Here is a 25,097-nt window from a genome sequence, read left to right on the forward strand (position 1 = left end):
TCTTTTTAATTACTCTTTAATTAAATACATATGTGGCACCAATATTGTTTTACTCAACAGCCATCTTGGAAAGCCAAATCCATAACTGAAATAGCTTATGCCTTTTAATTGATTCAACAAGTGTCTATCATAAACCTTAATGTACCAAATAGGTTTTTCTATAACACATCTGGTTTAAAACTTATTGCAAGCCATGTATTCAAGACAAAGGAAGTGACAGAATACAATCACCTACTTAGAGTTGCTTATTTGCTGACATACTAAAGAATTATTCAGATTTCCTCTTCCACACAATGTTAACCACATAAAGAAAAATAGCAGTAGTTTCTGCACAAAACAAATGGAACCTAATCATGGCTTAACCAGTGTTGTTCTTCAAATGCATAAATTTTCATAGAAAATATTGCCCAAATAGGTCTCCATATAAATATTTATGTGCAATTCTTTACATGTTAGCATTACAACAACATTACAGGACATTACTCTGGCAATTAAGGTAAAAAAGGGCAGAGCGAATCAGTTCTGATACAATGACCATTAAAAAACAAACCATGAAACAGTTAGTTAGTCTTCTTCTGAAGCAATAGTTCATGTAAAGACCATAGACTCTATCCATCTTTTTAAAGCATTTTTTCAGTCTTTCAAGAAGAAGGAATTTCTAATGAAAGAACCTTTTTATATGTCCTGATATATAAATTGGATGGTCAATGTAATGCTGTCTACGCTGTAGGAAAAATTGGTTTAGTTTCTTCCAAACACAATCTATCTTTTCTTTCAGTTATAATACCATAAGAACTTAGAATTGTTGATGTTTCCTCCCCACCCATTTTATAGTATGCTAAAATTGCTTGCTTTTGACACAGAAAACCCTGATGATCAAAATTGTAGCTTATTCTAATAAAAAGTTGGATAAAAGTAGCACTTTAATGTTAATTTGGAATGGTTTCCATGACTACTTCAGCCAAAACATATAGAATTTTTAATTTAGTCCTCCATTGATGAACTGAACTTTATTGCTTTCTCTTGCCTGCCATGGAGTGGTTTGGATGCATAGATCTGTACTTTCCGTAGTTGATTGTGGGTTTTGCAAGCATGGAATGAGACCTATGTTTGCAGCAAATGAAAACAACCATTTTCTACTTACACAAAAACTAATGTAACATATTAATTACTTATTTTTGAAGAATTAGATCCCCATAATCCACTCGAAATACAATCACTAGAAACTTTTATGTAAGTCACATGAAAGCAGAAAGGTTTTTAGTAGGTTGACTCCAATTTATTTTTACTGAGGTACCATAAGAAGTATTCTCAAATAGTTGCAGTCTGAATGTTTGTATTATCACTAGATTATGTTTATTTGTCCAAAAAGACTAAAGAATAATTCTTACCTTTGTGCCTTTTCTTCCTACAAGGCCATAGCCATTACTACCATCAACGCCCTATAAAATATGGGGAAAAAATAAATGGCAAATTAATGTTAATATATTCTATTAGGGCAAGCCTAACATTAGCCAGTGAGAACTAGTTTGGTGTAGTAGTTAAGACATCAAACTAAAAACCTGGAAACCCTGAGTTTTAGTCTTGGCCAGTCACTTTCTCTCAGGCAAACTACTTTTGAAAACCTTGCCAAGAAAACTGCAGGGACTTTTCCAGGCAATCTCTGAGAATTGGACAGGAGACAATATTTTTAATCAGCTAATTCTGGGTGAAAAGAAAAGAAAGGGAGATTTTTTTTATTTATTACTTTGTTTATGACATAGAGATCTTTTTGGATGTTTTGCTAAAATAACATATATGTTACACAGAGAGGTTCTGCTTAATCTGTGTGGCAACAGCCCTGCCTGAGCTGCTCGACACCCTCTCAGGGTTGGCGGTGGAGTTCCCCAGGCTTATAGTGCTGGGTGACTTCAACCTGCCTTCCCTGGGAGGGTCGTCGGAGTCAGCCCGGGAGTTCATGGCTTCCATGACGGCCATGGACCTGACCCAGGTAATTCAAGGCCCGACTCATGTGGGGGGTCACACTCTCGACCTGGTATTCCTGTCCGGACAGTGGTTGGATGATCTTGGAGGGGGTTCACTGGTCATTGTTCCCCTGTCATGGTCTGACCATTATCTCCTGCGGCTGGTCTTCCGTTATGCCACCCCCCTACCGCTGGGCTGCGGAACCGACCAGATGGTTCTGCCCCAGGCACCTAATGGACCCAGAATGGTTCCAGATGGTGCTTGGGTCTATACCCATCACCCTCACTCACAGCCCAGTTGATGCCTTGGTTGATGCCTGGGAAAAGGCGGCCACTGAGGCACTCAACTGTGTTGTACCCTTGCGACCACTGACCCGGCGCAGATCCCGTTGGGCTCCATGGTTTTCTGTGGAGCTCCGGGAGATGAAGCATCGGAGACGGGGTCTAGAGAGCGGTTGGAGGTACAGCCATTCCGAATCTGACCAATTGCAGTTAAGAATCTTCATAAGGTCTTATCTTGCTGCAATGAGGACAGAGAAGGCTAATTACTTCGCTGCCCTCATTGCATCTGCAGATAATCACCCGGCCGCTCTGTTTAGGGTGACTCGCTCCCTCCTCAATCAGGAGGTGAGAGAGAAGCCCTTGCAGGGTCAAGCTGAGGAGTTTAGTCATCATCTGACGGACAAAATCGCTCAGATCCGGGCTGGTTTAGACTCTAACTGGGCAGAGTCTGATATGGAGGAATTGGATGGTCTTGAGCATGTTATCTGGACTGAGTTCGATCCTTTCCCCTGATGATGTGGACAGGATCATGGGGAGGCTGAGTTCCACCACCTGTTTATTGGACCAGTGTCCCTCTTGGCTAATTTATGTGGCTCGGGAGGAGACACGAAGCTGGTTCCAGACAGTAATATCTGCCTCTTTGAGTGAGGGTGTCTTCCCCACCACTTTGAAGGAGGCGGTGGTGAGGCCCCTTCTCAAGAAGCCTGCCCTGGACCCAGCAATTTTAAACAACTATCGTCCTGTCTCCAACCTTCGCTTTCTGGCGAAGGTTGTTGATAGTGTTGATAGCACATCAGCTTCCTCTGTTCCTGGAGGAAACTGATTATCTGGACCCGTACCAATCGGGTTTAAGGCCCAGGTACAGCACGGAGACGGCATTGGTCATGCTGGTGAATGATCTCTGGCGGGCTCGGGACAGGGGTTGCTCCTCTGTCCTAGTTCTATTAGATCTCTCAGCGGCTTTTGATACCATCGACCATGGTATCCTATTGCGGCATCTCAGGGGGTTGGGAGTGGGAGGCACTGTCTTGCAGTCATTCTCCTCCTATCTCCTGGGCCGCTCACAATCGGTGTTGACAGGAGGGCAGAGGTCCGCCCCGAGGCCTCTCATTTGTGGAGTTCCTCAGTGGTCGGTTCTCTCTCCCCTCCTGTTCAACAACTATATGAAGCCGCTGGGCGAGATCATTCGTGGCTTCGGGGTGGGGCATCATCAGTACGCTGATGATACCCAACTTTTTTTCTCCACCCCAAACCAACCCAGTGATGCCCTCGCCATGATGTCCCGCTGCCTGGAGGTGGTCCAGGTCTGGATGGGGAGAAACAGGCTTCATCTCAATCCTGCCAAGACTGAGTGGCTCTGCATACCGGCATCTCGGACTACCCAGTCCATTCCATCTTTAATGATGGGGGTGAGGTGTTACCCCCGTCGATAGGGCTCGCAACTTGGGTGTTCTCCTGGACTCGTGGCTCAGTTTTGAAGACCATATAGGAGCCGTGACCAGGGGGGCTTTTGCCCAGGTTCGCCTGGTGCGCCAGTTGCGGCCCTACCTGGACCGAGATGCCCTGCGCACAGTCACTCATGCGCTCATGACCTCCCGATTGGACTACTGCAACGCTCTCTACATGGGGCTGCCCTTGATGACCACTCGGAGGCTCCAGCTGGTGCAGAATGCAGCTGTGCGGGTTGTGATACTCCCATGTAACACCTCTACTCCGCGAGCTGCATTGGCTTCCAGTTGCCCTCCGGGTGAGATTCAAGGTGCTGGTGATGACCTATAAAACCCTTAATGGCTTGGGTTTGGGATATCTGAGGGAACACCTACTGCCAGCATCAAGCTCCCTTCGTCCTGTGCACTCCCACAGGGAGGGTCTTCTCAGCGTACCGCCGGTAAAAGATTGCCGGTGGACAATACCCAGGGGGAGGGCCTTCTTTGTGGGTGCGCTGGCCCTTTGGAACCAGCTGCCTGTAGAGCTTAGGACTGCCCCTGACCTTCACTCATTCCGCCAGGACCTGAAGACCTGGCTCTTCGAGCTTTCTGGCCTGGACTGAGAGTATTAACTGGGGTTTTAATTGTATTTTAATTGTAATTGGGGTTTTTAGTTCAAGGTTAGTGTAATCATTTTAATTGTTTTTAATTTTTGTAACTTCTTGTATTGCTTTTTTTAAAAAACCTTGTGAACCGCCCTGAGTCCTACGGGAGAAGGGCGGTATATAAGTTTAATAAAATAAATAAATAAATAAATAAAATCTCAAGCAGCCAAATGCACTGGATCAGCACACCATGTTTTGGGAAGCTCTAGCCAGGCAAGGAGGAAGGATCAAGCAGCGAACTAGCCTTAAGTTCTTGTGCAGCTGCAAGAAGCATAAGTTGACCATCACCATCCCAAACTCCATGGAACCTTATCTGATTATTCTCAAGGGAAGGCAAACAGTCTACAGAGAATCTTGTAATAGAGATAAAACACAAAAAAGGCATTGACTGAGACCTTTCCTAAATAGATCTGGTTCTTTTGACTGACACTATATGACCTTGGAGCACTGACATTTCAAGAAGGATGTGGGACCACAAGTGTACTGATTGTAATAGCAAGATACAATATATAACAAATATTTTAGATAAAGTAACTGAAACTATGAAAAGTCTGAAAACACAGTAATTTCTCTCCTTGCCTTGGGGACAAATTGTTTGTTCCAGTACAGGCAGTCCTAGTTCAGTTAATATCTTGTTTAGTTATCTTTTGCAGTTACAATGGTAATGAACAGTAAGTTTATGATCAATCCCACATTTATAACCTTTGCAGGTCTGTAAAGCAAAGGAAAGTAAGATCAAAAGCATAGTCGTGGTTTCACTTAGCAACCACTTCATGTAAATTGGTCCCAATTGTGGTCACTAAATGGGGACTGCCTACATTTAGAAAGCTACACTGCCACAGCCACATGCTATCATCACTGATTCTTCATAGTTAAGGATAGTATATAGGAGAACAATAATCTATTTGAAACTGGAATTCTGAAAGTTACATTGATGCACTCATTTACTTCAATCCTGAATTTTTATACTGTTAGTTTTCAGTTAGGAATTATGAATTATAATCAACATTTAAAGAGTTTAACTTAAACGTCTTACCAAAAATCAAATATATCCCAACTCCAGTGACAAGTTCCTCTTTCTCAATCTTGAGCTTTTGCATCAAGTTAAAAAACAAGATTTGTTGTGAAGTTGAGGAGTCCAGTGCTTTAAAAATAAGACTATTTCATAAAAATAATTTAGAAGACAATTGCATGTGTTGCTCAGATGACCACATATAAAAGACCAAAAAAGTCAAGATGGAAGCCACAACCATGTGATTAAAACTCTGTCCTTTTTATTGCCATCACAATGCACTTAAAAAGAGGCACAAATTCAATTGTGTGATGGTGGCTGCCATCTTCATTTTTTTGATCCTGCTGTTGATATTTTTTAATGCTGTTGTTTTCCTTGAATGAAACAAATTTTCTTAACACTGAGATGAAACTCTTGCAAACAATGGAAACGTCATGAACTTGAAACAAAAGATGAAGGAGCGCCAGTCAAATAAACCAGGAAAAAAAGAGGAATTCAGAAGCAATTAGGTAAAACTCACAGGAAAACCTCTTGCTCCAGGTAGCCCCTTTTGCCCTTTTTCTCCAGGATTGCCTTGTTCACCCTTTCATGGAATGAAAGAAATATTAGACACTCAGCCGCATTAACTATTGCTACCAATGATCCAATTGCAGTTTTCTTGCTCCCTCCGAAACAAGAAACATAGGTCTAACTGTACCTCTTCACACACCAAGGAGGGTTTGGTGTAACAAAATGACAAAAACCATATAAAACATGGCCCTTCTCATAGGAAGCTAGATGCTAAGGAAGCAGGATCCACCGTTTTGTCTAGGAAGGTATGAGTTAGGATAAATGCTGAAAAATCACTGCACAAAAAGTTTAGGTAGAACAGAGTATTAATACTGCCCAGCATTGTGCCACAAAAATGCCGCTCTTGAGGAAAGGGAACATATTCCCATGAGAAATCAGCGAGATTGGAAGATAACATAAAATACAAGAATCCCTGTACAAAATGCTCACTTTTTGCGCCGGTAAGATTGGACATGGAAGTCAGTATCACTAGCTTGGATTTACAAGTCAACCAGCATTGAAGTTAAAAGGTTTGCTGCTGCTTTTTCCAAAAGAAAAGTTCAATGAATCCAACCAAAGGCTCTCTGATGAGTTGGATTCAAAATCAGATGGTTCTTATCTAACATATAATAATTGGGATGTTGGTGAATGTAGTGATGTATATTGGAGTATGATTTAGAGAAGTTAAAGCTCAGACTTTTCCACTCAACCTATATCATAAATGTACATATTATGGGAATTATTAAAGAGAGGGTTTTATGTATGCTATCTTGACCTCCTGCAGGTAATGTGAGCTATAAATCAAATAAAGAAAGAAATAACCATTACTAGGTAAGTGGATATACAGTTAAATGGTCAGAACTGATTAAGTGAGTTTATGATAAATATACAATCTCTAAAGCTCTTTCTTCGTTTCTTCATAACATTTTTGCTAATCTTGGGAAACTCTATCTTCCTCAAATTTATTTAATGTAGTTTTTAGCATAGTTTTCCACCTTTCTCTTTTTCCATGACTTATGTTTTGCAACGCTTGTGAAATTCTACCTTCCTTATATTTGTTTAATAGAGTTTTTATCCCACATTTCCACTCAGATCATGGATTACTGCAAGTGAGTTCCAGAAAATAAAATGTAAACAATAAAATGTTTTTTTTTTAAAAAAAATAAGAAAAATGCTAATGGTCAAAAGCAACAGGCCCAAAAATAGCCAAACTAAAATCAGGCCAAAGACTTCTGACATCCAGCCCACACTTGACAGAATATGGATTTTTAAAAAAACACATAGATATCTTGAAGTAAAAAGTTCTACACATACTGAATACTCAGACCAGTAGTTCTTTTCCCATAGCCTATCAGTTGCATTTTACAATAGATGGGACAAACCTATGCCAAGAAATTGTCACTGCTGTTCTCATTAGGCAGGCAAGAGACTACCCAGGGCCTGAATATTTAGGACTTTAAAGGAGAGGACCAACTCTTCCAGATAAATCCAGCAGACAATATGCAGGTAATCCTCACTTAACAACTGCCTTGTTAGGAACTATTACAAGTTATAGTGGTACTGAAAAAGTAACTTTATGACCGGTCCTCGCACCTATGACTATTACAGCATCCCTGCAGACATATGATTGAGATTTGAGTGCTTCAGAAATGGCAGATGTTATACCCATTATAAAGTCATGTGATCACTATTTGTGTGCTTCACAGATGGATTCTGACAAGCAGAGTCAATGGAGAAGTCAGAATTAAAATAGCAAATCATAGTCACGTGATGTCTTGTTTAATGACCATGTTGCTTACTGAAGGAGATGCTGATCCCAATTGTGGCTGTTAAGTGAGGACTACTTTGTAGTTCAAACTTGAAGAAAAAAAAAACCTCAAGACTCGTTCTTATATTGCACCAAGTTCAAAGGAATGTGAGTAATCCCTGTGTTGGACAATTGTTTATACTGTATTAATAATAGAAATGATGTCAGCTGCATTTTATTTAAAAAGAAATGAATTTGTACCTTGCCCCCATATCACTGAAAAATCAGGAGTGCTCACCTTTGGTCCCACATGGCCTCCTCTTCCTATAGCACCAGATTCGCCTTTGATTCCTCCATTACCCTCCAATCAGAAGCACATATTGAAAGTTAGTTTTTAAAGAAAATGGAATTCCAGACTTTTATGGCACAGAATTAATGGCATTTTTTTTCCAAGTACACAGCTAATGGACCTACTGCCACAGATACTACTGGCAGCCAAAATAGTTTTTGTGTTTTTTCTGTAATCGTATCCAAGTTTAAGCAATGTCTGCTAAATCACTATGCAGAGAGACACAGACATCCTATTTGCTCTACAGATGAAACTGAAGTCATTTGTTTCTTTTTTTTAAATGCCAATCCATGTCTCATGAAACAATCCAGGCCCACAAGTTATCTTTGGGGGAACTCACTTATCCAAAGGAATGAAACTTCAGGGAGAGAGGGATTTTTCCCATAGAAAAAAAAATATAATAGAATTGATAAGACTGAAGTTCTAAGGAGAGAAAGATAAAGGAATGATGGTAGTAGTTGGATGCATTCTTTCATTAATCAAAATCTTTCTATGTCTCCACACATTTATATGTACAGCAAACATGATTTAAATCTGAAATTTGATGAAGGCTTAATTTTCTTGCAATTTATGTGAATTGTGTAATGGTGCCAATATGTGAAATACATTATTTGTGACAGTTGATCTGATTTGTAGAATAATATCATTGTGGAGATAATATAGTTTGATTAAATGACATCATTGCAATGACATGGAGAATAACAGATGCGCCTGTTTTCCTCAATCAGTTTATTAAAGCAAGATTCACTATACAAGAATGACAAAATTATTATGAATTGTTATTCTGTTGCTGAGGACTTCTGTACCAGAGACAAATTCTTTCTAGGTCTAATCACATATATAACAACACAGACATACAAAGAGATAAACACACATAAACAATATTTAGTTTACCAAAAGTACGGTAATTTCCACTTTACCTGATGGCCAGGTATACCATGAGGTCCTATGGGTCCAGGTATTCCTTGTAACCCTAAAACACCCTAGTGAGGAATAAAGAGAAAAATTAGATTCAATATTAGTGAAAATCCATGGACCTCAACTCCCACGGCTTGAAGTTGAGAACTGAAGTCCATACATCTTCACATCACAAAGATTGAGAAATCATCTCACAGGATTCTTGTAGGGAAAATAGGAGGAGGAAGGCATATTGAATATGTTTGCCCCCTCAAATTTGTAAAAATAATAAAGGTGAGGCATACATACATACATACATACATACATACATTCATACATACTGCTGCACAATATAACTTAAATATTACCGTTTGTCCTTGTAGCCCAGCTTCCCCAGGATAGCCCTGGTCCCCTTCCTTTCCTAGTTCACCCTGTTAGATAAAAAATGAAAACATAAAAGAAATATGTATTTGTAAACCCAAATCCACTGATATTATTGTATTCTTGCCAAGTACTGACAATCACTGCTGCTAACCATATTAGTCACAATCCTAAAGGGAAGGAGACAAAACTACATGAGTATAGATACTTAAGCCACCTACTTGCCTCCGTTGCATCTTTCTTCAGTCCAATAACTTCCAATACCACTGGACTGGAAATGCTATGATTTATACACTACAGTAACCACCATGGCTGGGAATTATGAGAAATGCAGTACAATAACTGTGGATGGTACCAGATTGAAAAAAGTTGATGTAAGAAATTTAATAGGGTGTAGGATGCATTTTCTTATTAGCAATTTAGAAAAATATAAAGCCACAATTTTCTGTTTTTGCAAAATTAAAAAATAAAACAAATCTAATTTTAACATCAGTCATTCATATATACACATCTAAAGTTTCTGATATTTCACTTGAACATTTATAGAAAAAAGAGGGAGGGAGGGAGGGAGGGAGGGAGGGAGGAAGGAAGGAAGGAAGGAAGGAAGGAAGGAAGGAAGGAAGGAAGGAAGGAAGGAAGGAAGGAAGGAAAGTTTTTCACATGTTGATTCCCATCATTTAAATATTAACCAGTACATGTAGTCAACCTGGCTACATGTCCTGACTTTTACTTAAATGATAGGAAAATTGCTATAGCGCAAAACTTCCATATGTTAAAGCTGAGTCTGATTTAAACGCTCCTCTAGTTTTACAATAACACATTTCCTTTCACCATAATTGACTATGTACATATGAATGAAAATCATTGGGAATAACATTCCTTTCTTGGTCTAATGTTTACATTCTTCACATTAATATTGTTTTTAAAAATGGAAATCAAACCTATTATTTTCAGTTATACTTCATCTGCAACGTACCAGGCACAGATGCCTTTGATAATTCAGTTGAAAGTTTAGAACAAAGACAATGTGAGCTATTCTAAGAAGTAACTTAAGTTTAGCCATCTGAGGCAATATTTAATAAAGAAAGAGTCTAGATATAAATAAAAGAAAACCTAGCTATACTAATGATAAAATTTTAATGGAAAGATATTTTCCCATAACATTTTACTAAAGTGAAGGAAGAGAAATGTTTTATAAAAATGTCAAAGCCTACAGGGCCCTCTAGGGTTTTATAAGAACATTGCCAGTGAGTAGCTGGATTGTAAGGCAGACAAAAAGGAAATTATACTAAAGTCAACCCAGATCACAAGGTAAAGAAATGTTTGGTATGCAAGATTCCTTTATCCAACTACAATATTCACCTAATGGTCCTACTGGATTTCAGACGGAGCTTCACTGATGTTTTGTTACATGATTGGGTCAATGGAGCATCTGCAGGTCATGCTCAAGATTGTTCACAATAAAATCACTCAGATTTGCTCTCACTTAAACTCTAGCAATGAAGGAACAGTATTGTGATGTTATCTGGGGTGGTTTAAATCTATTAGTCCCAAAGATGTGAACACAGTCCTTGGATCTCAGATGCAGCTCCTTGTATTTTTGATCCATCTCCCTCCTTGTTTATTAAGAGGAAAATTGGATCCTTATGTGGTGGTAAATGCTTCTCTTGATCATTCCAGCTGCTTTGAAAGTGATGAGATTGCATCCATCCCCAAGAGAAGATAGCTGGATCCAGTCAATCTGGACAGTTTTAATCTGGTTTCCAACTATATTTTTCAAGAAGGTGGTTGAGAAGATAGTCAACATCCAGCTCTGGGGACACGGATTATCTTGACCCTTTTCAGTTAGGATTCTTCAGTTTACTCTGTATCTTAATTTATTGGGCCAGTCTTTCTCCTTTAGCCCTATAATTTTTGTGGAGATTTCTATATGTAGCATTGTCTGCTACCACAAAAAATATAAAATATAAATACAATAACGGGGTGTGATGGCTCAATGGTTAAAGACACTGAGTTTATCAGCTGGAAAGTTGACAACCTGGGTTCAAGACCCAAGCATTGCACAATGGAGTAAGCTCCCATTCCTGCCCTAGCAACTGCCCATCTAGCAGTTCAAAAGCATTAAAGTAGATAAATAGGTATCCCTTCAGTGGGAAGGTAAGAGTGTTCCATGTGCCTCCGCATATAGTCATGCTGGCCACATGAACATGCTAATATATTTGTAGAATGCTGGCTTCCTAGACCCGTACCAATCGGGTTTCAGGCCCGGGTACAGCACGGAGACGGCATTGGTCGCGCTGGTGAATGATCTCTGGCGGGCCCGGGACAGGGGTTGTTCCTCTGTCCTAGTCCTTTTAGACCTCTCAGTGGCTTTTGATACCATCGACCATGGTATCCTGCTGCGACGTCTCAGGGGGTTAGGAGTGGGAGGCACGGTTCTCCAGTGGTTCTCCTCTTACCTCCTGGGACGTTCGCAGTCGGTGTTAGTAGGGGGGCAGAGATCGACCCTGAGACCTCTCATTTGTGGAGTTCCTCAGGGATCGGTTCTCTCGCCTCTCCTGTTCAACATCTATATGAAGCCGCTGGGTGAGATCATTCGTGGTTTTGGAGTTGGGTATCACCAATATGCTGATGATACCCAACTTTTTATTTCTACCCCAAACCACCCCAGCAATGCCCTCGACGTGATGTCCCGTTGCCTGGAGGCGGTCCAGGTCTGGATGGGGAGGAACAGGCTTCGACTCAACCCTGACAAGACTGAGTGGCTGTTCGTGCCGGCATCCCGGGAAATTCCGATTATTCCATCATTGGCCATGGGGGGTGAGCTATTACCCCCCGTAGATAGGGCCCGCAACTTGGGGGTCCTTCTAGATTCACAGCTCTCTTTGGAAGAGCATATTGGAGCTGTGACTAGGGGGGCCTTTGCCCAGGTTCGCTCATGCGCTCGTGACCTCTCGTCTAGACTACTGTAATGCTCTCTACATGGGGCTGCCCTTGAGGTCCACCCGGAGACTCCAGCTGGTGCAGAATGCAGCCGCGCGAGTCGTCTTGGGAGTTTCCCGATACTCCCATGTTACACCTCTGCTCCGCGAGCTGCATTGGCTACCGGTTGCTCTCCGGGTGAGGTTCAAGGTGTTAGTTATGACGTACAAAGCCCTTCATGGCATGGGTCCGGATTACCTACAGCAACACCTGCGACCGGCGTCAATTTCCCTCCGTCCAGTGCGCTCCCACAGAGAGGGCCTCCTCAGGGTGCCGCCGATCAAAGAATGCCGATTGGTGACCCCCAGGGGGAGAGCGTTCTCTGTGGGCGCGCCAGACCTTTGGAACAGCTTACCGGTTGAGCTCCAGACGGCCCCCGACCTTCGCTCCTTCCGGCGCGATCTTAAAACATTCTTTTTCGAACAAGCTGGCCTGGTCTGACGGGATGGGGTTGGGTTTTTAAAATTAGTTTTTAACTTAATCTGTATTGATTTTATGGGCATGATGTTTAATGGTTTTTTAATGGTTTTTTTAATTTTTGTATTTGATTTTTATTGTGTATTGTCCTGTTCACCGCCCTGAGTCCTTCGGGAGAAGGGCGGTATAGAAATCAAATTATTAAATTAAATTAAATTAAATTCCTTGGCTAAGAAATGGAGATAACCCCTCCCTGGAGTTGGAAAAGACTGAACAGAGGAAACCTTAACTTCATCCTCTAAAAATACAGTGATTAAATAAATGTCTGAAAATGCAGCACATATGGCCAAATAATGGGATGGAAAATGGCATTAAATTTCACTATTTGAAGTATGAAGTATTTGCTATTTTTAAGTTGATAGTCAGCAAACATTCAGCAAAATGAAATACTGTCAAGTAAAATAAATTAATTAAACTACCGAATAAACTCAAGGAAGGAACATTGTAAGGGCAGGAGAATTACTGGCAAAATACAGACATGAAAGTGAAGTAGGTGTTAAACTTTGTAATCAAATAACTAAAAATATTTTTAAGAAAAAAATATTTAAAAGAATGCCTAAATTAAGATCTGGACAGGTTGTACATCATGATTTTTTTAAGTTTAATTATTGGCAGTTCAAGATTTGATCATAATGATAAGAAAGTCAACACCTTTTCCAAGAACAATTAGAAATATCATTAATTTTATGAATGTCAGTTTTCACTTAAATTGTTAATTCCACATATCAGGATTGATTCAGCACTGGAATAAGTCTGTAAAAGCATTGATTAGTATTCATGAAATTCAATGTTAAATGAGAGAGAGAAGAAAACTCAGACTGTTCTCAGTAAAGCAGTAATGTGTGAATACAATGGTTACTAACCATTAAACCAGGAGGACCTCTTTGCCCAGTAAAACCCTAAAAGAGGGAAGAAAAAGCAGTTATAGTATCTCATACTGAAGCAAGTTATAAAACTACAGGAAATCCTTGATTTACAACCACAGTTGGGACTGGAATTTCTGTTGCTAAGTCTTTGTCCATGCCATCTTGATATTTTTGACATCTCCTATAGCCTTCTTTGTAACTATAGACCCCTTTCCTTCTTTTTTACAATGATGTACCTGTCATAGGCTAAAGCATCTTAAAACGGAAAGAGAAAAATATAATGCAGTGATAAAGAGGAAAAGACCAGGCTTGTATAGAAAAGGATTTAATAAGCTTAAGAGGCTTTTTTTTCTATTTGCCTAGGGCTGTAGTTCCCAAACTGTGTGCCACATCATTCAAGAGCATTGCAACAAACACACAGAGGTGTCATAGAGCAAACCACAGCAATGTTTGACATCCATGAGACACTGGGTGAATTGCAAGCTATGGTACACCATAAAAATAAATAAATTACTGAGATACTAGGGGCTCCATAAACTTTTGGCAACTTGTGACTTTACTTTGGTCTATGTTGTATTACCTATAGCTAATTTTAGAATATGTTAAAGAGAGATTACATTTGAGAAAGGGACAGGACTGTTGTGACTATTTGTTTTCTTTGCATACAAGTAGTCTTACATTAGCACCAGTCTCGCCTGCTTCTCCTGGTTCTCCATCATCCCCTGGTTCTCCCTGCAAAGGAGAGCAAGATTATTTAAAATACATTTGTATCTTTTTTAGGTACCATAATATATTGGTGATGAATTCTGACCTGTGATTGAAGCAAATGTTCACAATATGGCCTGACTTTTTAAGCTTCATCATTACAACTGTGAGTGTATGTATGTGTGACTTGCAAACACATTTGCTGTGTAAACATGTGTGTATAAATCTGATTCAGTCTGAAAAAGCCAAGTAACAGACACTTGCAAATTCAGTTCATGCTGCCAATGGTATCTTGATTCCGTTTGGCTTCAACTAACTCTGGAAAGCTGCCAAAATCCAGAGGAAAACAATGAAACATAGTGCACCTCCGACAATCGGGCCTTAGTTAAGATGGAGCCACTAGACCAGGGGTCAGCAACCCACAGATCCGGAGCCACATGCGGCTCTTTCATCCCTCCACTGTGGCTCCCAGTCCTCCGCCACCTAAAGAAAAAGTTTAATCAATCAATTCCAACTTCTCACGGGGGGAAAAAAAGATCTCATGAAGTTGGAATTGGTTGGTTGAACTTTTTTTTAGTCCCACAAACAAAAGACGTTTGTGGGCAGTCCAACAAACAAAAGAAGTTTGTGGGACTGCCCACAAGCTTCTTTTGTTTGTAAGACTGCACACGGCAACAGAGGAAGTGATGGAGGACCATGTCAGAGCTGGAAAGAAAGTGCCACGTGGGTCCAATAAGGGCGGGTGGTTTTCTGCCAAGCATCTTGTATGAGGCCGGGGAAATGGGCTGCGTGGGGGGAGCTGCCAATTCCTCTGCCATGAGGCTTGTCAAATTCCCCCCAGTGGCCATGATCCCCCCCCCAGCCAGCCAGCCACCATCGCCCAACCTACCGCACACCTGGCCAGCTGGCTGGCAAAAAGCCTCACCACTCTCCTCCTCCTTGTTCTCCTCCCCACTCTGCTCCATCCAAGTTGAAGAAAGTGGAGACGCAGCAGCGGGATTGCTCTCAATAAGACAGGTGCATACGAGCGAGCAGCACACCTGGCTCTTATTGAGAGTAATCTCTCTGCTGCACCTCCACTTTCTTCAACTTGGATGGAGCCGCGGAGCCACTGGGGGCTTCTTGAGTCGGAAGGATGAGCTTTGCTGCTGGGCCATGCCTGGGCTATGCCCTGCCGCTGCCTCCCAAACTCCTGGGAGTTTGCTGCTGGGAAAAGCCGCAGTGGCAGGGCATGCTCCACACAGGGAAGGTAGGAGGGAAAAGTGGCAGCAGGGCATGCTCCACATGGGGAAGGAAAGAGGGAAAAGTGGCAGCAGAAGGGCGCTTTGCATGGGGGAGGTAGGAGGGAAAAGTGGCAGCAGGGCACTCCATGGAGGGGAGATAGGAGGTAAAAGTGGTGGCAGGGCATGCTCTACATGGGGGAGGTAGGAGGGAAAAGCGGCAGTAGGGCATGCTCCACATGAGAGAGGTAGGAGGGAAAAGTGGCAGCAGAAGGGCACTTTGCATGGGGGAGGTAGAAGAAAAAAGTGGCGGGAGCAGGGCACTCCACACAGGGGAGATAGGAGGTAAAAACAGTGCCAGGGCACACTCTACATGGGGGAGGTAGGAGGGAAAAGTGGCAGCAGGGCATGCTCCACATGGGGGAGGTAGAAGAAAAAAGTGGCAGCAGCAGGGCACTCCGTGCAGGGGAGATAGGAGGGAAAAGTGGTGGCAGGGCATGCTCCACATGGGGGAGGTAGGAGGGAAAAGTGGCAGCAGGGCACTCCATGCAGGGGAGATTGAGGTAAAAGTGGTGGCAGGGAATGCTCTACATGGGGGAGGTAGGAGGGAAAAGCAGCAGCAGGGCATGCTCCACATGAGAGAGGTAGGAGGGAAAAGTGGCAGCAGAAGGGCACTTTGCATGGGGGAGGTAGAAGAAAAAAGTGGCGGGAGCAGGGCACTCCACACAGGGGAGATAGGAGGTAAAAACAGTGCCAGGGCACGCTCTACATGGGGGAGGTAGGAGGGAAAAGTGGCAGCAGGGCATGCTCCACATGGGGGAGGTAGAAGAAAAAAGTGGCAGCAGCAGGGCACTCCGTGCAGGGGAGATAGGAGGGAAAAGTGGTGGCAGGGCATGCTCCACATGGGGGAGGTAGGAGGGAAAAGTGGCAGCAGGGCACTCCGTGCGGGGGAAGTAGGAGGGAAAAGTGGTGGCAGGGTGTGCTCCATGTGGGGGAGGTAGGAAAGAAAAGCAGTGGCAGCAGGGCGCTCCGCATGGGGGAGTTAGGAGGGAGAACTGGTGGCAGGGCGCACTCCACGCGGGGGACATAGAGGAAGAAACAGCAGTGGCAGGGTGCTCTACACAGGAGAGGAGGTAAGCAGCAGCAGCAGTGGAGTGCTGGGGGGGGAAGCAGCAGCGTTTTGTGGCTTCCAGTGTTTTGTTTTCTGTGGGAAAGGTGTCCAAAGGGCTCTCTGAGTGTTTAAGGTTGCCGACCCGTGCACTAGACAGTCATTGAGTGGCTCTCTCTTTTTATTTTTGATACCTGTGATACACCTGAATCTCAAAATGAATTTTAATCAGCACTAATAAATGAATGGATAACATACTGATTCAGTATCATAAGACAACATGATGCAGACTAGTCAAAATATGCAACATTATGTTTAGAAATAGCTATGTATGCTCTTAATGATTTGTAGATGATTGGATACCTGCGGCCCCATATTTCCTTTTTTACCCGGAAGACCAAGTTCATTGTTGTCAGATCCAAGAAACCCCTGAAAAGAACAAACAAGCTCTTAAGTAGCTTCACAGACTTCTGCTTTTTCTGCAGCTGAAAAAAATGAGTCAGTGTAATAGAAGCTACATTCATCTTAGTATAAAATAGGTTTTCAGTCAAAAGCAACAGAGGCAATCAATGTGGCCGGCAAGAAAATCTTGCAATATAATCTGAATAGCTGGATTCATGACTGAATTTATAAATACCTTCATGTAAAACAATTTCTATTTCCCTACCCTTTAAAAAATACAACAACATTCTGAATTATTGAACCAAGTAATTTCTTGTGTTTTCAACAATGGACTGGGAGACATCATGTCTTATAGTAGTATATCTCTGCTGAATTGTATGTATCTATATATGTTTAAAAACTAAAACACAGATCACCAAGACTAAAAATTTATTTTTAAAAATTAGCTTTTGTCAGCAGCTGCTGACATCATCAAAGTTCTAGCCAGGATTGAAAATCATGTTTTTATAGTCTCTGTAACGCCAATTGTTTGGCTAACGAGCATGTTACCTGGTCTATTTGGCTCATGCCCTCCTGAAATCTATATATGTATATACAAGAAATGATATGCATTAGCTCCTCCTGAATAGGAAGTTTACATAGGGCACTCTTTTGAACTTGAATCTTGGTTGAATCAAAAGGTTTTCAAAGTTTTTATGTACACTTTGGCATTTCTATTGATCCTATGAGGATTGATAAGTTCTTATTCCTGATTTGTACCTTGACTCTGATTCTATGTTCAGCTCTTTGCATGAACGACAAAGGAAGCTTTTACCAGGTTATGAAAGCACTGACACATTGTAAACTCCTCTCCTTTCATTGATGCGTGCAATGTCATGGTGCATGTATAGAAGGGGCAGAACTTGAATTGAAGCACTGCAATATTAGTTCAATTTGTTAAGCAATTGATAACTGTTGCTGGGAAGCTTCAAGGCCTCTTGTATTCCTTATTTGTATTTATTGTTATATGGTTTGTGGTTCTTCAGCATTAAATTAGATTAGAACTGAAAAATTTACAACAGTTCCAGGGCTGCACAGTGTAGATTTTTATTTTTATTAGATTAGAATAGATAGCAACCTAGATGAGCAATCTGCCACAAAGTTATATAAAGCTTTCTTCAATGCTATTTCCAGTTTTTCAATTATGATCAGTTCCAACTTACAAAAACTTCCCTACTTAAAGAAAAAACAAAAAACTTTCCAAAGAACTTTATGGCACCAGAATCAATTTTACAAAGCAGTTACAAAAGTTTTCATGTAAGCATGGAACAGAACAATACAGTAAGTCTTTGCCAAACTGTGTACTATATGGATAATATCATAGCTTTCCTGAGAAAAGCATTCAATTATGCAGAAGGAAGGAAGGAAGGAAGGAAGGAAGGAAGGAAGGAAGGAAGGAAGGAAGGAAGGAAGGAAGGAAGGAAGGAAGGAAGGAAGGAAGGAAGGAAGAAAAGAAAGAAAGAAAGAAAGAAAGAAAGAAAGAAAGAAAGAAAGAAAGAAAGAAAGAAAGAAAGAAAGAAAGAAAGAAAGAAAGGTTTTGAAGTTGCAATGAGGGGATTTAGACAACCAAGACAAATTGCCCCATTGCTCTTAAATGCTTGCTTCTCTGCAGCTTTGAGACTCAGCAACTGGAAGAGGCCTCCAGACATGTGCAAAACATGGTGGTGCCTCTTCCAGCTACTGCAAGAAAAGACTGAAAAGAGTGCAGTTCCAGAAAGGAAGAAATATCAAGTTAAGAAAAACCAGTCATATCACAAATATCTGTGTAACGATATCAGCAACAATAACAACATGGGTTTGCCATGGGTTTTTTTCCCCAACTCCCCAGCCAAAGTTACATTCTTTGGTATTCCATAGTACTCTCCTGTTCAAGCACTAATGAGGTCCAGTAGTGCTTAACTTTGTAGCCCAAACAGCCAGCCCCCCCCTCTCTCTCTCATGCAAAAAATAATTCTAAAATTGTTATTTCTAATTATTGTCATTCCATTCCATTTGCTTTTTAAAACCAAAACAATAGCTGTTCTTAACTTACACTGTCTCCTCTTGCTCCAGGCTGTCCAGGCTGACCTGGTTCTCCTCTAGGGCCTTCTCTACCCTTTGACCATGAAGAGAAGAAAGGAGAGAGTTCACTTAGGGTTCATCCGCCTATCATCCCAGTCATTGTTTGGTGCTCTGTAATCATGTTCACAGTAGTAAAGTGGAAAGGAAGTGGCTTAAAGTCATTTAACTCTAAGCTGGGTTATAGCATTTGTGTCTGATGCCCCTTGAGGTAGATCAATGGGCATTAACCAGTCTCTCTGTGTAGATAATGCATTTATTTATCATATAATCATTAATTCACATGACTGCAAAAAGTTTGAAGCTTGCTGACAACACTATATAGCAGTTTTCCCCTTTTTCAGATGTATTGACACTATATATATATAGGAGAATCACCAGCAAGAAATTTTGGGAGTTGTGATCTCAAGAGATCTGGACAGTGACAAATTAGGGAAAGCTGCAAGAAATTATAGTGCCCCCTGCCCATAATTGCTTTCAACATAGAATTTGGTTTACCCTTCGTCCTGAATGTCCCTTTTGTCCATGTGATCCAGGAACTCCTTGTTCTCCCTAGACCCCAAAAGAAAAGGACAGTAATTCAATAACCTTATGAAACATGTTTCTTAAAAGATCTAGATTACAGATGATCTCCAATCTTTCAGGAGACATCTGGAAAGCCTTTGTGACTCTAATCCTTTTTAAAGTCGCTTTTACAAAGTATTCATTAGATTGTAACATTTAAACAGATGATCGGTTTTGTGACTTAATTCAGTTCTGCATTTATTCAGAAGCTATATGCATCTTTAAATCATCTACATAAAAATGGGATCATCAAATTGTGCTGCTGGCCTAGAAACCAGGAAACTGAGTTCTAATCCTGTCTTAAGTATGAAAGCCACTAGGGTGACTTTGGGCCAGTAACATTCTCACAATCCAACCCATGTCACAAGGTTGTTTTTATGGGGAAAATAGGAGAAGAAAGGAATACTATGTATGTTCACTTCCTTGAGTTATTTATAAAACACACACATATACACACACTATATGTATGTATGTAAGCACATATGTATGTATATGGAGGATAAAAATATATTGAATAAATACCTCCTGTCCATCAATACCATCAATCCCAGAATTACCAGGTTCACCCTGTTGGAGGAAATATAAGTATGAAATTCTTTGTTATTTTTGCAGCATCAAATAAGAAGTCTTCCATGCATGACACATTCTTTTTTCTCCCTTCTTCTGAATATAGCTTAGGTAAAGGTAAAGGTTCCCCCGCACATGCGTGCTAGTCGTTTCCGACTCTAGGGGCCGGTGCTCATCTCCGTTTCAAAGCCGAAGAGCCAGCGCTTGTCCGAGGACGTCTCCATGGTCATGTGGCTGGCATGACTAGACGCCAAATGTGCATGAAACGCTGTTACCTTCCCACCGTAGTGGTCCCTATTTTTCTACTTGCATTTTTACATGCTTTTGAACTGCTAGGTTGGCAAAAGCTGGGACGAGTAACAGGCACTCACTCTGTTACGTGGCACTCAGGATTCAACCCGCCAAACTGCCAACCTTCTGATCGACAAGCTCAGCGTCCTAACCCACTGAGCCACCGTGTCCCTTATGAATATAGCTTATGTATCCTCAAAGGCCTGATAAACCAGCACTAACATATATATAATGTTAGATACAACCAAATAGTTCTGATGAGGTTCTGCTAACCTAATAATAATAACCATCGGCATTGACAAATTCATTATCAGTCAATTGCAAAATGGAGCTTTACTTGGAACAATTTACATCCTGAGACAATATGCGTAACACCATCAATCATCAATATCTGCCTATCCCAGATCCTTGGGGAGGACTTGATAAGCAGGCAAAAATGCCATATCCAGTCTGAATATCTGGCTGATTGTGTGATGAATCATAAATAATAATATACTGATAAAGAAAAAATAAAAGCCCTACTCAAATTAACTCACTTTCACTTAATAATTCTGGGCCATTTTGAGAGCACGTCTGGACCTTCATGGTCCCATGACTTCATCACTGTATTTGAAAGCTTTGTTCTCCCATTCTCTCCTAGACTAATCTTTCAAGAGTAATGTAGGGTGATTCTTTATCTCCCACTCATATGAACAATTTCATATGACATATAATATGAAAGACATGAAAGGGAAAGAGATGTTATAATCAAGTACCTTCCCCCCACCCCCCGCCTCTTCACATGCAAGAGAGAAAGACATTTTGTTTCTTAGGACTTGAGGTGGAAGTGTAATTTTGTTTGTTCCTTGTTCTCAACATTGCAAGTTCAGCAGAAGTGGGGGGGGGATAAAAGCATTTGCATGCTTTTGAACTGCTAGATAGGCAGGAGGCAGCCAAGAAATTAAAAGATGCATGCTCCTGAGGAGGAAAGCTATGGCAAATCTAGACAGCATACTAAAAAGCAGAGACATCACCCTGCCAACAAAAATGTGTATAGTCAAGGCCATGGTTTTCCCAGTTGCAATGTATGGCTGTGAAAGTTGGACCATAAGAAAGGCTGAGCGGCAAAGAATTGAGGCCTTTGAACTATGGTGCTGGAGAAGACTCCTGCGAGTCCCTTGGACTACAAGGCATTCAAACCGGTCAGTCCTAGAGGAGATCAACCCTGACTGCTCTTTAGAAGGCCAGATCCTGAAGTTGAAACTCAGATACTTTGGCCACCTAATGAGAAGGAAGGACTCACTGGAGAATTCTGGGAAAGCCTAATGCTGGGAAAGATTGAGGGCAATAGAAGAAGGAGATGACAGAGAATGAGGTGGCTGGATGGAGTCACTGAAGCAGTAGACGTGAGCTTAAATGGATTCCAGAAGATGGTAGAGGACAGGAAGGCCTGGAGGAATGTTGTCCATAGGGTTGTGATGGGTCGGATATGACTTTGCAACTAACAACAACAAGGCAAGAACAGGAGCTCACCCCATCAAATGATACTTGGTTCTCAAACTGCTAACTTTCCAGTGATAAGCCCAGCATCTTAACTGCTAGGCCACCACACCCCATACAGCAGAAGTGAAAAGAATGACAAACCATCTTTATCCTGATTTTGAAAGATGATGAGATAAAAATAATGAAGCTGTGGAGGTGCCCTTATACAGTGCCTTAGACTGCAAAAAGTCCATATCTACCAACTACAACAGGGGTGTCAAACTCAATTTCATTGAGGGCCGCATCAGCATTGCGGTTGCCCTCAGGGGGCCGGGTGGGTATGGCCAGGGTGGGCGTGGCCTACTGGGTGGGCGTGGCTAGAGTGTGTATGGCCTACTGGGTGGGCGTGGCCAGCTCTACATCATTCGCATCAAGGGTGCCTATGGGGCCTGGTCAGGAGTGGGACAGATCTGAGGGTCTCTGGCAGAAGGAGGTTCTCTGGGCCAGGGCCAAGGCAGTGGGGGCCGTTCCCTCACTGTTTCCAGGATGGCTTCGCGGGCCACATGAAACCACTTCGCGGGCCGGATCTGGCCCCCGGGCCTTGTGTTTGACATGTCTGAACTACAAGATAGTAATAATAATCAAAATAAATCTTCCAGTCGTATCTGTTGAACAAAGCATTTTATTTCTCTATTTTAAAAATTTGCCTACCTTTTTTCCTCTATATCCTCTTACTCCCTGAAATGTAGAAGAAACCAGGTGTTACACAGAAGAAATTCAGAAGTCCTGAAACAGATTGCCAAATACAGAGTATTTTTCTGAACTATAAATACTAGACAATCAGAAATGCAAATTAGCATTCAGGTAGTGGGGATTAGTAGATTTTTTTTTTCTATACTGCCTTACAGTATAGTGATAGTTCAAATGCTCATTCCCAGCAATTGTTCACCTCACATTAGGAACTCGGCAGCTTCTTTCTCATTTTTTATTGTTCAGAGAAGCATAGAAAACAATGCATTTCTTACCACCCATAAGATTCCTACTGACTTTTAATCTGAAGTTCTTATGTGCAAAAGTGCTTTTCCCTCCCCCATTTATTGTGTTCAAAGCCCTATGAACAAGTATATTATATACCAAGCACATTTGTTGGGTGGAAAAAAAACACACACCCTTCAACTCTTATTTTAACAGGAGCCAGCAACTCTAGCTGGCAAATTAGAGCAGTTGAGCCATGTGCAAACTTCGTATCTTGTTATATTCTGTTTGTTATTGATGCTACTGCTGGTGTTCAATCTTTCTTTTTTGAGAGGAGATTATTTTTCTCATCTTCTCAGGGACACCTTCCTTTTGGTAAATACAAAATATAATTTACTGGATAAAAATGCACACCTTATAACATGGGAGAACTCAGAGTGTGGTCAAATTGTTTCAAAGGCAGCCACAACAATGCAATTCAACTTACACTTGTCTTTTTTTATGTACATCACATAAGCAGAGTATCAAACACATCACTGTAGCCACCATTTGGATTTTTTTGAAGGATAACTTACAGACACCCATGCATTCTCATTTCTTGAAGTGGAAGAGAACTATGAAATCATTTTTCAAAATGAAATGAGCACACACTGGAACCACACCAAGATGGTAAGAAATGAAATAATATGAAGTGTAATGTCACAAGAACACCTAAGGTGATCCCTTTGGGAAATGGTTTCAAGACTTGCCTTGGGACCTCTAGCCCCAGAGCATCCAACTTCTCCTTGCGTTCCATCAGAACCCATCAGACCACGATTTCCCTAAAGCAAAATAAAAAAGTGAAAAATTGGAAAACCTGTCCTTTGAATATGCCCAATGCCTTAGATACATTTGCCTTCTCTTTGAAGGATATATGGTTAATATCTCTAATTAGAATTTCTGAAAATTGCTGAGTTGTCTCCTGACTACATGCTGTGAAATGCAGCCTTTGCTGAATCAGACCTAACAATAATAACTAAATAATGTAAGATTAACTAATGAGATAGACAAATATTACCAAAAACTATTTTTAATACTATAGACATATTTAGATTGTGAACTTGTTCAAATTTGAGCTTACTGCACAGGTTTGTTAAGAAGCACATACAGACACCTGAATGAACACACATCCTGATGAAGGAAGAAATGAAGCAATCTTTTTCAAAGGTATAGTTCAGATGTACAGATTGCTAGCATTTCATCTTCTTCTCCATCACCTATGTTTTATATTATTTTCTCCTTATAATAAGCTTTATTTGATCAGTGATCATAAATAATCTACAACTGAAGCATTGAATAAGATCTGCTGTATTCTTTAAACCCTCTTCCATATGACTGACACATTCCATCTTATAAATGCCTGTCACAGAAGTATTTGTCTGTCTGTGTGCCTCTGCGCCTCTCTCTCCCTCCCTCCCTCCCCCCCCATCTCTGTCTCTCTCTCTCTCTCTCTCTTTCTTAGAATGTTACAAAAATAAGAGTTAATGTAGATTGCTAGGGATAATTCCAGGTGGTCTTATCTTAAGTGACCACAACGTATTCTTTGAATAATGTATTCTTGGTGTGTTACTTACAATTCCTCCTTCTTCACCAGGATGGCCTGAATAGCCCATAAAGCCTGTCTTTCCCTGAAAGATAACAAGGACAAAGTCAAACTTAATTCAGTATAGTGTTGCATCTTATTGATAGCAGAGCTCTTTCTTCTGCACTTCAGCAAATACGTTCCTCAAACAACAGAATACTTTCCTAACAGTAAATTATTATACCCAGATTGCATGTTCTTATTTTGAAATGTATAATAATTCCTTAATTAAAGACTATTGACCAAGCTCAACACGACTAAAGAAAAGTGATAGTGTTTTCTTGCAGACATTTCATTATCCAACTAGATAACATCATCAGAGCTAGAAGGAAGTAGAACCACTTTATATAAACAAAGAACAGACCTCATTCCCTTTCACTAAACAACTAGATAGCACCAATAATGTTACCAGTTGAGTAATGAAATGTCTGCCAGAAAATAAGAGACCATTAGGGACTCCACAGTTCAATCCAAATATTTTCTAAAGG

At 41.1% G+C, this 25,097-nt stretch overlaps 1 protein-coding gene across 1 annotated transcript in view; it reads right to left on the minus strand.

Moving 5' to 3' along the window:
* The window catches only part of LOC310650183 (collagen alpha-4(VI) chain-like), a gene marked incomplete at its 5' end in the record, with an annotated part of 80,076 nt that overhangs the window by 16,389 nt on the left and 38,590 nt on the right, over positions 1-25,097 (minus strand). Inside the window, 13 exons of the mRNA XM_083379014.1 lie at positions 1,392-1,442; positions 5,871-5,933; positions 7,945-8,007; positions 8,916-8,978; positions 9,261-9,323; positions 13,596-13,631; positions 14,277-14,330; positions 16,995-17,060; positions 19,105-19,167; positions 19,629-19,682; positions 20,217-20,261; positions 23,738-23,809; positions 24,602-24,655. Coding sequence (XP_083235140.1) covers positions 1,392-1,442; positions 5,871-5,933; positions 7,945-8,007; positions 8,916-8,978; positions 9,261-9,323; positions 13,596-13,631; positions 14,277-14,330; positions 16,995-17,060; positions 19,105-19,167; positions 19,629-19,682; positions 20,217-20,261; positions 23,738-23,809; positions 24,602-24,655 — 747 coding nt within the window. The remainder of the gene's footprint in view (positions 1-1,391; positions 1,443-5,870; positions 5,934-7,944; positions 8,008-8,915; positions 8,979-9,260; positions 9,324-13,595; positions 13,632-14,276; positions 14,331-16,994; positions 17,061-19,104; positions 19,168-19,628; positions 19,683-20,216; positions 20,262-23,737; positions 23,810-24,601; positions 24,656-25,097) is intronic.

This window comes from Vipera ursinii, assembly GCF_947247035.1.
Source record: "Vipera ursinii genome assembly, chromosome: Z".
NCBI classification, from domain to species: Eukaryota; Metazoa; Chordata; class Lepidosauria; order Squamata; family Viperidae; genus Vipera; species Vipera ursinii.